This window comes from Muntiacus reevesi, chromosome 3 (genome assembly GCF_963930625.1).
Source record: "Muntiacus reevesi chromosome 3, mMunRee1.1, whole genome shotgun sequence".
In the NCBI taxonomy this organism is placed as follows: Eukaryota; Metazoa; Chordata; class Mammalia; order Artiodactyla; family Cervidae; genus Muntiacus; species Muntiacus reevesi.
In genome coordinates this window covers 123,180,032-123,192,086 of record NC_089251.1, presented here as the reverse complement: position 1 = coordinate 123,192,086, position 12,055 = coordinate 123,180,032, and the positions used below count along the sequence as shown (strand labels likewise).

General features: G+C 35.3%; 1 protein-coding gene across 1 annotated transcript in view; it reads left to right on the top strand.

The window, feature by feature from the left end:
- The window catches only part of NYAP2 (neuronal tyrosine-phosphorylated phosphoinositide-3-kinase adaptor 2), a 288,126-nt gene extending 277,760 nt beyond the window's left edge, over positions 1-10,366 (top strand). The window contains exon 6 of the mRNA XM_065927627.1: positions 10,139-10,366. Coding sequence (XP_065783699.1) covers positions 10,139-10,366 — 228 coding nt within the window. The remainder of the gene's footprint in view (positions 1-10,138) is intronic.
- Positions 10,367-12,055: the final 1,689 nt, after the last annotated feature.

The following is a 12,055-nucleotide window of genomic DNA, read 5'->3' as shown; positions in this document are numbered from 1 at the left end:
TAGAAGGATGCACAGTGTATTGGCGGAGCTTGGGGACAGCTGTGATTGTCATTGTTTAGCAGAATAGTTCAGACCAACCTCTGTCCTTAAAAGTGACCTGTGGGTCTTGTTTAAAGGACATCATATTAAAACTGAAGAGTTAGATGTTTCCCTCGTTTTGCGGGCAGAGGACATGGACAATCTATATTAACTTGAAACTCTATTTATAGACTTGCAATTGTAAGGCTTATTAACTTACAATTTAAAAATCTTTATGATGAGTGAGTTTTACATAATTGGTCATAAAAACCAGCACAGATATGTAAAATAGCATATGTGGTTTAAAATACCAGCATGTGATGTATCTTAGAGCTGATCAGAGATTGTATACTGAGGCAGATCTTCAGATCTAGAAAAAGAAAGGTGGAGATTATTCTAATTTTATCAATAGATATCTCAAAGCTAAATTTAGACCATTTTAAATAAAACCTGAAATTTTTACATATACCTTAGGTATACACTTTTTAAATAACTCTTTCATATACCATAGGTTCTAAATCAACAGTGCTGACAAGTGAGGGAAGAGTACAAAGGAACAATTTAAAAAATAACATATCAGAGTTAAAGATGAATAAAAGCATAGGCATAAAACTATGGGAAATGCTTAAGTTATCCTAAGGGTGCTATCATTTCAAATGCTGTCATAGAAGTTTAAAAGCTAGGAATATTTCAAATATAACCTTTAATTCTCAGAATATCTCAAGCAAAAGAACCAGATAAGTAACTTGCACATCACCAAGTGAGATTAAAAGTCAAGATAAAATCCAGGTCTATGGAACTGACAAGTACCTGCTTTTTTGGTTTTGTAAACTTACATTATCTGCTTTTTAAAAAATATTGCACATCTATATTATCTCTTTTTGTTCTGCACAATTATATTATGTACTTTTTTTTTTTTACTTTTGATATTTCATACTTTCCTGTTCAATTAACTTCATTCCAGCCTTCATGAAAAAAGAGAAACAAATTCATTTAGGGTGGAATCATCTTCCTGACCTTGAATTTGTAATTTTCAAAGTAGAACTAATAGTATTTTAAGTAATTATTGGCTTCCCTGATGGCTCAGTGGTAAAGAATCTGCCTGCAGGGCAGGAGCCGCAGGAGATGCAAGTTTGATCAGTGGGTCAGGAAGATCTGTTGGAGGAGGGCATGGCAACCCACTCCAGTATTCTTGCCTGGGGAAGCCCATGGACACAGGAGCCTGGCTACAGTCCACAGGGTCGCAAAGAGTCGGACACAACTGAAGCGATTCCGCGTGCAGCACATAAGTACTCATAAAGTCACATGGATTAATTTTTAAATTTGTTTTTAATTGGAGGACAACTGCTTTACAATACTGTGTTGGCTTCTGCCTTACAACATGAATCAGCTCTACATTTATATATGTCCCCTACCTCATGAACCTTCTCCCACTCCTCCATCCCATCCCACCCTTGTAGGTTGTCACAGAGCACTGCATTGAGCTCCCTGTGTTATAGCTATCTATTTTACTTATGGTAGTAACGTCCCAATAGCTATCTTACTCACAGTAATGTATATGTTTCTGTGCTACTCTCAATTCACCCCCATCCCTTCTTTCCCCACTGTGTCCAAGGTCTGCTCCTCTATTTCTGCCCTGCAAATAGTTCATCAGTGCCACCCTTCTAGATTCCACATATATGCATTAATATAGGAATAGAACTACCATATGACCCAGCAGCCCCACTACTGGGCATATACTCTGAGAAATCCATAACTGAAAGAGTCACCTGTATCCCGGTGTTCACTGTAGCACTGTTTACAATAGTTAGTGCATGAAGGCAACCTGGATGTCCTTTGACAGATGAATGGATGGGGAAGTTTCAGTGCATGTGTCCATGGAATATCACTCAGCCATAAAAAGGAACACATTTGAGTCAGTTCTAGTGAGGTGAATGAACCTAGAACTGTTATGCAGAGTGAGGTGAGCCGCATTATTTGATGGCACCATTTAATATTTACCATAGAAAATTCTGTGATGTTGGGTCACCTCTGTGTGCTTTCAATTATTTTTCACAAATACATAGGCAGAGATAGGTAGATGCATACATACATACATACATACATGAGTAAGCCTTACTAAATCAAAGAAAAATACATTTTTTTTCCATTCTGTATAATGATCAAGGAACATGGGTTTGATAACTTGTTAGCCAATAAGTAATAAAACAATTATTGAATTTGCTGACAAGTGCAGATAATTATAACCTTTCTAATTTTTGTTTTATATCAATTTCCAAAGGTTTATTTAGGGTCTATGTTGCTGCCTATGCTATGGAAGGATGATCCCTTCTTTCTAAAATATGTTTGGAAAAGTAGAAAAGAAGTACAGTTCACCAAAATATTATTTAAAAAGTTCTCTAGGCAACTTTTATATTGAAGTTGAATCACCAGTGTGACGTATCACAGACAAACAAATAACTACTTCAGGGTTATTAAAAGAAAAGTTTGACCTTTCTTATAATGATGAAATGGTAAAATGTGTAGTCAGTGGGCCCAGATAATTTCTTTACACTAGTTGTCAGAGTTGATTTTAAATCTGTCTCATCCTTTATGATTCACCAAATGGGCCACATTTGATATGAAAAATATTGTAAGTGCATATGAGTCAATGCTCTTGATTTTGTGTTAGCCCTTTTATAGTACTAATATTGATTTTACCTTTTTTGGTTTCTCATCAGGCATTTCTTAAGGTTAATATTAGGCATTTTAGGCACTGTAAGCATTAATTGGACATTTACTTAGTAACCTAGAGAACTTTTTCTTTAAAGAGTTAGACAAGAAATACTTTGGCCTTTATGGGTCATGTGGTATGAGTCCCAACATGTTGTTCAGTTGGAAAGTCATGTCTGACTCTTTTTGACCCCATGGACTGCAGCACACCAGGCTTCCTGTTCTTCCCTATTTCCCAGAATTTGCTCAAATTCATGTCCATTGAGTCAGTGATGCCATCCAACCATCTCATCCTCTGTCACCCTCTTCTCCTGCCCTCTATCTTTGCCAGCATCAGAGTCTTTCCCAGTGAGTCGGCTCTTCACATCAGGTGGCCAGACTATTGGAGCTTCAGCTTCAGCATCAGTCCTTCCAGTGAATATTCAGGGTTGATCTCCTTTAGGATTGACTGGTTTGATCTCCTTGCTGTCCATGGGACTCTCAAGAGTCTTCTTCAGCACCACAATTTGAAATCATCAATTCTTCAGTGTTTAGCCTTCTTTAGGGTGCCAACATGTCCTGTACTAAAAAAGGCAATGGGTTTTACTTGGGAAATGTGCTGTAGTTGGCCAACCTCTGTCTGTTATCCTGAAGATAATATAAAAAAATCCGTGCTACTTGCATGTTTATTCTATGTACATGTGTTAAATAAAGAATCAATCTCTTTGCCCACTAAATGGGAGAGGAAGAATGTTTTCAATGAGAGCACTATCACCTCTGGCTGACCTGTGACTCCGAAGAACAGAAAACAGCAGAGGTGAAAGTCCTTCTCCCTTCTGTAATTCCGGAAGAAGTTGCTTCCCCTTCTCAAATCATACCAGCTGGCCTCATGCCTGCTCTTTCTTGAGGCCCCACTAATGTTATCCGTGCTCTCCTGGAGAAATTTTTCTCCAAGGTGAAGAGAAAATTCAGATAAATTTGAGAATCTAACTTCCTTTTCAGCTAGACTAACGCTTATACTCCTCATACTGGAAACGATAATTTCTTTTTTTTAATTAATTTTTTTGGAGAGTATATTACTTCTACAGTGTTGTGTTAGTGTCTCTTGTACAGAAATGTGAATCAGTTATACATGTGCATATATCTGCTCTTTTTTAGAATATTTTACCATATAGGTCATTACAGAGTTGGCAACAATGATTTCTTAGAAAATGAGCTACCCAGGTAATAGAAATTGGGACAAAGAGAGCAACATGGAACTGATAAATGCCCCTCTCCCCCTGCACCAGAGTTTTTGGAAATTAGTATTGATGGTGTGTCTATTATTTAAGGAATTAAATTTAATTCTCAAATCTTCAAGCTTACAGCCAAACTTTATGTCAAAGCGAACATCACACCTGCTCAAAAATCTTCAATGATTTTTTTAAATGTGTTTATTCATGAAGTATAAAAATCAAAATCAGTAGAGATAGATATGCTTGCATCAGCTTAATTCTTGTATCATTTTTAATATTAAAATGTTCCATGTCTTTACTCAGAGTATTATTTTCTCTTATGGTTTACATGTTTTGAAAAATTGAATAGTTTAGTTAAACATTATAGAGATTTGTTTATTGGATAGTCTCACTATTTCCTTGCTTTGGGGATAAAATGTACTCAATATCAGGAAGTACTTGATTGTTCTTTTAGAGAAAGTAATTATTGAAGTGAATTAAAACTCCTCATTTATGTTATTCTCGATGCATTGAAGAATCAGTAGATAAGACCATGAATGATGTATGGGACTTTACTGTTTTTCAATCTCTTGCATGTGATAGTTAACTGCCTCCTGTAACCTTGTGCAATGTGGTGCATAAATATGCATTTTATATATATATATAAAGTATATTCAAGTGTACATACTGTGTATATATGAATTATGTACATATATACATATATAATGTGTATAGGAAGTACATACAACTTGAGAAAGACACATGACTTTTCAAGGTTGCACAACAATCAAGATCCCAGTCAAGTCATTTAATTCTTCTATTATACCGCATTGCTTCCCTCTAAAGAATGAAAGATACAGTTACTTATTCTTTGGAAAGAATGTGATCCTATCATGTCACTTCTTAAAATATATATTTTTTGAATTTTAGAATAGTTTTGAACTTACCAAAAAGTGGCAAAGAACCCAGAGAGGATTCCTGCATACCCCACACTCAGTTTCCCCTTTTGTTGTTACCTTACAGTATTAGGGTGTTTTTGTCACAACTAAAAACTCAATATTGATACATTGTTATTAAAACCATACCTTATTTGAATTGCCTTAGATTTGATCAGCCAGTTTCAGGATCTCTTCAATGATACCGTATTAATTCATTTCAATCGTGTTTCTTTGACCCTTTCTAGACTGTGAGAGTTTCTCAGACTCTTCTTATTTTATGTGATTTTGACAGTTTTGAGGATTACTGGACTGGTATTTTGTAGAATGTCTCTCAATTTGGGCTTGTCTGGTGTTTTTCTCATGATTCTATTGGAGTTATGGTTTAGAGGCGGAAGACCACAGAGATTAAGTGCACTTCTCATCACGTGATATCACGGATGCATTCTCTCAACATTACTGATCAGTGTGGATGACCTGGTGTGGTGTAGGTGGTGTTTGACAGGTTTCTTCATGTAAACTTCATTTTCTCCTCCTTTCCACATTGTACCTTTTGGAAAGAAGTCATGTGTATAGCCTACACATGAGGGGTGTATATTTATGATTCATCTTCTTGAGGAGGAGCTTCATTTGATTTGATCTCCATGAAATTAGGCAAGAATATTGTCTCTATTGAATCTTGCTAATAGGAAAATCTTGTCCAAGATATAAAAGTGTTTTCATACTAATTGAATAATTGTTTCCCAGAGCTTGCTTACTTGCTTGTGTATTTGTTTTTTCTTTCCTTCCTTCTTCATACAATAAATGCATTTGGATTAAAGATAAGAAACAGACCACTTGATTGAATAACTAAGGAATGGTTAGTCACTCAGTTGTGTCTGACTCTTTGTGACCCCATAGACTGTAGCCTGCCAGGCTCCTCTGCTCTTGGAATTCTCCTGGCCAGAATACTGGAGTGGGTAGCCATTCCCTTCTCCAGGGAATCTTCCTGACCCAGGGATTTAACCTGGGTCTCCTGCATTGCAGACAGATTCTATACCATCTCAGCCACCAGGGAAGCCCCTAAAGAACTAAACTACTAGAGTTTATTTACTAGGATTAGTTTTAAATATTAATATTTATAAATTAGCATAAAATTCTTTCAACTATAGTATGAAGTGGAATGGAATTTTACAGCTAAATTTAAATTAAATATGAAGAATTAGATGACCAAAAAAATGGGAAAGTCTCAATAACTTCCATGGGTAGTACTCCTCACACACTTCATATAATGCCTAAACTTGCTATTTGTTATGCCTAAAGTAATGAATTAACACATACTATCAGAATGAAATACAATTTTTGGACACATTTTAGGGGGAAGGAATTTGGCCATGTCAATAGACAATTGAGTTTAACACTGAGTTTAATTTGGGGATTTAAAAAGAATGTGTACTCTTCAGGACAAAATTTTCAAAAACATGTTTTCTTTAAAAGTAAATATGAGAAGCAGATTTATCTCCCCCAAACTGAATCTCATTCTTCATTTAGTCATATTACTGCAACATAATAACAACTTGGGGGTGGTATTTTAAATGAGAAAAAAAATTGATAGCAAATTTAACATGAGAAGATTCTGTACCAGACTTGTTAGATTTGTTAAACTTTAAAATTAAAAAATGAATTTTACTATCTTCTAAGAACCTGAATTCTCTTAGAATACCTCTCCCTCTTTCATACATTGGGCAGTGCTTTGTCATGGAATTTTTACTGACTGTGTAATGGACCCCCAAAAGAAAATAGTTTAATATTGCAGAGTCAGTCTGGAAAACAAGAGTGATTGTCTACTAGTACTCTTCTGAACCATTATATCTCAATCAAGTGATATGTAAGTATTCTAAAATAAAAATGCAATGAATATGAAAAAGCATATTTTATAACTCAGTTCTTAAATTCTTATTCTTTAGATTTTTAAAGAATGGATTATTCTTAAATTGACATACCTATATAGCATAAACTACTAATTGACTGAAAACAGTTATTCTCAATAATATAATGCATTTATGAACTGTAATGACAACTATGAAGTGAAATGAAATATATTGGTGGCACTGTTGTCAGAGGAATCCAGAAAAAAATTTATTTTTCAGTTACATCTACTGATTCACACCCTAAAATAATTAAAGGAAATAATAAGTGATTTAATGTTTGTATGGACAAGTAAATACCATGCAAATATTGAAGTGATGCTGTAACTATCTTACCTTAAAGAAGATGGGAGGTTTTGTGATTTCATTGGGATATGTGAAATCCAGTGAGAATTTACTAAAAAGGAAATTATCTTGAGAGTTTTCTGAGAATAGCAAACACTGTACAGTGATAGTGGCTTCACTCCATTTCTAAAACTTTTATTGAGCGCTAAATGATTCTGTTCTGCATGTCGGGGCTACTGTGTTGGATGCTATTTGGGGCTAGCCCTCTGAGAATTCTGTATTATAAATTCCATTTATAACAGTTTATAGTCACTCAATAAATTTTGCTTGTATTTCCACCCAAATAGAGTTATCGTATTTTTATTGCTTAGATTATCATGTTTTAAAATATTACAAATCTTTTGAAAAATTATGAGCTACTTTGACAATCTCATGTTGGGATAAAAACCTGTTGGTTGTTGTCCCAGAAATTCACTTAAAAAGTGAACAGCCATAGCCGGGGCCCTGTGCTTGGGGCCAGAGGACACCAAAAGGTGTCAAACACAGCCCATCCTTTCAAGAAACTCTATGTCAAGTTAAGCTTATTACATACAAGATATTTACCCAAGAGAATCACCCTCTGGAATCTAAGCTATTGGCTAATCAATTTAAGCCATTGATTTTATTTACGTGACAAACAGTTTTTATTCACTCATAAGGCTATAAATACATTTGCATTTTTGAATAGCATCTGGAAATGGTAGGACATACAACAACAATTATTATTAAAATATCTAAAATAATATTCAGGAGATGGAGCTTGCTGTAGTAGAAAGATGATTTACTGTGGAATCAAGCAGATCTGAATTTGATATAGACTTGCATCACATAGTAACCTATGACCTTCCTTGAACTAGTTTCTTAAGCTTTCTAAGTCTCATCTTTCTTACTTGTGATGTGTAACTAGACCCTAACTTTCAGTGTGGCTGGGAGGCTTTAATATTAATATAACATATGTAGAGCTCTTTTCACATGAATGGCAGAGAGCATGTATGGAAAACCGTTGCTAGGTATTTGTCAGTATTAGGATAATAATCCTAGGGCAATGTTTCACTGTTTTGTTTTTATTTAATTACTTCACTTCATTACCCAATCTAATTTTTAAACTAACTTCTGAAAAGAAGATGTTATCAATTCAGTTATTCAGAAAAAGAAACTGAGAAATGGGGTGATCAATGGAAATTCATCAAGTTTCAGAATTTGAATCTTTGACTTCTAGCTCAAGATTTTGTCCTTTCCATAAAGACTTCAGAATTGTGAGAATTCAATTTGGCCTTGTTCACATTAAAACCTACCTGCCTGGTTTGGACAAGATATATAAATTCTGGAAAACTTAGCTTCCTCACCCGTTCATGGAGGGTGTCGTACTGACCGTTCTCAATCCTTTCCAGTTTCACATGCTCTAGAGCCAGTAGCATGTAGTTTTTAAGGGCACAGGTGCTGAAATAAACTCTTAGGTTCACATTTGACCCTGTCATTTGTGTCTGTAAACGTAGGCGCATTACTAAATCTCTCCAAGTCTCATTTTACTCATTATGGGATTACAGGGGCTTCCTTCATAGCTCAGATGGTAAAGAATCTGCCTGCAATGCAGGAGACCTGGGTTCAATCTCTGGGTCAGGAAGATTCCCCTAGAGCAGGGAATGGCAACCCATTCCAGTATTCTTGCCTGGAAAATTCCATAGACAGAGGAACCTGGTGAGTACAGTCTATGGGATCACAAAGAGCTGGACATGACTGTGCAACTAACATACACATGGGGTAATCAATAGTACTTAATTCAGAGCATTGTCCTTGTGAGGAATAAATGCATTAAACTATGCCAAGTAATTAGAATGGGTTTCGGTATAGAGCGTTAAATTGTTGTTTAGTGGTTAAATCATGTCCGACTCTTTTGCGACCCCATGGGCTATAGCCCACCAGGCTCTTCTGTTCATGTTTCCCAGGCAAGAATACTGGAGTGGGTTGCCATTTCCTTCTCCAGGGGATCTTGTCAACCCAGGGATCAAACCCATGTCTCCTGCATTGGCAGGCAGATTCTTTACCACTGAGCCACCAGGGAAGCCCCAGAAAAAGTGTTATAAATATTTGTCAATTATTTCCTAAAATTGTATCATTAAATTTAGTGTCTCCAAGTGAGCTATTTTAACTCTGAAGTCATACACTAGATTTGCTTAAATGACTAAGTGCAAGCATCTCCATCCTGGATTCCTGTCTCAATCACACTGCTATTCTGTGACAGATTCAACCTGCTAGCTCTGTGCTAAAGAACAGTTACTGGTGGACATGGTCTCACACACCTGGGAGCCGTGTTTACCAGTTCAGTAGTAGGTACATGTGTATCAATATACAGTCATCACTGAATCTTCTCCTGGTATCCAATTGACCTGATAAATCTGGTTCTTTGAAGTTCTGGAACTATTCAGGATCTGGATCAGTATTATTGCAGAAACCAATGATTCTAATTAAACATTTGCTGTAGCATCAAGATGTATAGTGAAACTTCTTTGCAGAATAATTACTTAAGTGTTTATATTCCAAGCATTGGATGTACATTGAAATTCATTTTGGTAGAAGAATAATTAAAAGTATAAATTCCATGTTATTTATAAACAAATGTTAAGCTTTATTTTACTAATAAAAATGTTCATGAAAGCATATCACATTCATATAAGGTCTCTCTTAAAAGTAATGCTAATAATTGAACTTAGAATATTGAGACCCATAAGACAATGGAGTTAACATAAAAATAATAGCCCAATATTTGGCAAATGGCTTAAAAATTTTACAGAAGATTTTATTTCCATAGCATGGACTTTTAGGACATATTGGTAAAATATTCACTCCTAAATTATTGTTTCATAATATCTCAATGTTTAATAATTGAAGTACAAATTTTGTTTGGCACTTATATGCCTTAATTTTGCTTTGTAAGAATTTCAGAAATATAGAAATGGCTGACATTTTTCAAAACAACTACTAGCACAGTGCAAAACAAATCTGCTTTCTTTCCATTTTTTTTCTGTATTCACTCTTTCTTTTTTGCTAGGTGGCATGCATGCAGTGGTTTCATGGAGACCATACAATGCTTGAGATGATTGAGAAAAAGCGTTGCTTGTGCAAGGAAATAAAAGCTAGACAGAAAACGGAAAAGGGGCTTTGCAAACAGGATAGCATGCCTATCCTACCCAGCTGGAAGAAGAATGCAGGTGCAAAGAAGTACAGCCCTCCACCCTATTCTAAACAGCAAACGGTATTCTGGGATACTGCCATATGACTGTGTGCAGGATGGCGTGAGCTCCACGTTACTGAACACGAAGAGGGAGGTCGACTCGGTCATGTGATAAGTAACTGTTACACATCTTCTCAGTCAGAATGGAACGCCAGTGGTTCCCTGGAAAGCCCATGGGAAGCTACGCCTATTCGTGGCGAGTTCAAGATAAAATGCGTATTTCCTTGCATTTAAGGCACACTTATTTATCAAGGATTATTTTGAATCCAGAAGATATTGAGATGTAAATATTTTACTAGTTTATGGGTGACACCTGAAATAATACACATTATACGTATACAAATGATAGAAATACCAAGAGTTTTACTATATGATACAATTTCGGTATTAACTGGTTTGTTATCTCTTTTATATGTCCCTTGATGCCTTTGATTATTAATTTTTGCATTTAAAATATTTTTCTTTCTTCCCACATTTGGTTTCTGTACACTAGCTCATGTATGAATTATGTTCAATCACATAATATATGATCTGGTGCTAGTAATGTAGAAGTTGAATATCACATTGTTAAGAACATCTGTTTGTTGCTTTGTACCTTTTTAAGGGTTTGATGGGAAATGAATGCCAATGTGATGCTGAATTTGGACATCCACATTACATCAACACTGATATTTTTGCTGCATTGGCTTTATAAGAATTTCTCTTCAAATGTCGTCTTGTTTATACTAAGCAATGGTGAGTCAGACTCCAGAGAAAGTTACTAGGGTATATTTGGACATCCCAGCAGAAAACATTTCTTTCAGAAATGACTTTAGGGACACATGTCCTTGCATCATTGATCTGATTGGAGGAGACCAGGGTTCACTGTGACAATGGAAGGGACAAGTAATAGAAGGTGAAACAGCACAACTGCTTTCAAGAAGGTGAGACCAGTGGCTTTAGAGCTGCTGCAATCGCTACTTTTGAGTAACTTTTCACGTGTATGTTTGTTTCCCCTAGAAAATGATCAATTAACATTCAATCAGATGAGTTTGCATATTTCAGTACACTAAATGCCAAGCTTTCTCAAAATCTAGATGCCTGAATGGAGTAGTATTTCATGTTAATTTTTCAATGAGTTATCACCCTATTTGGGAGGTTAATCTTTTGTGTATGTTCATCACATTCTTACCGATGATGACACCATGACCAAAGAATTATGACCAATTGTTTATTTTATTTTATTTCAAGGAAGAAACAGGAAATGCAGGGGATGGGAGATGGGGTGGATTCAATTTTTGTGGTGGTAAAGTTTAAGTTAAACAAATCCTATATATCTTTTAAGAGTAACTTGTTAGTTGAATATAAATAACCCCATGGAGGAATAAAAAGGAAACTATCATATATATTTTGTATATTTAAATTACTATTTATGCTTCCAAAAAATGAACAGTATGTGATTCTTCTTTAACAATCAATTTAGTATTATATTTCTGAGAGAAAAGGTATGTGTTTGAAGTTGTTGTCATAGTGGTTTTCCTTGTAAGGGTTTTGACAGCAATAGCACAGTGCTGCTCAATATAACCAAATATAACAGGATGTAGGGGAATTTTGTAATCTATATTGCTAAAGACCTAGTAATGCTTTATCAGTAATAGTTTCTTTCAAGCCTTTGAAATGTTATAAAATAATTTTTTAATATTTTATAATTAATGTATATTTTGATGCCCAACTAGAATTCTGAAAGAATAAGGG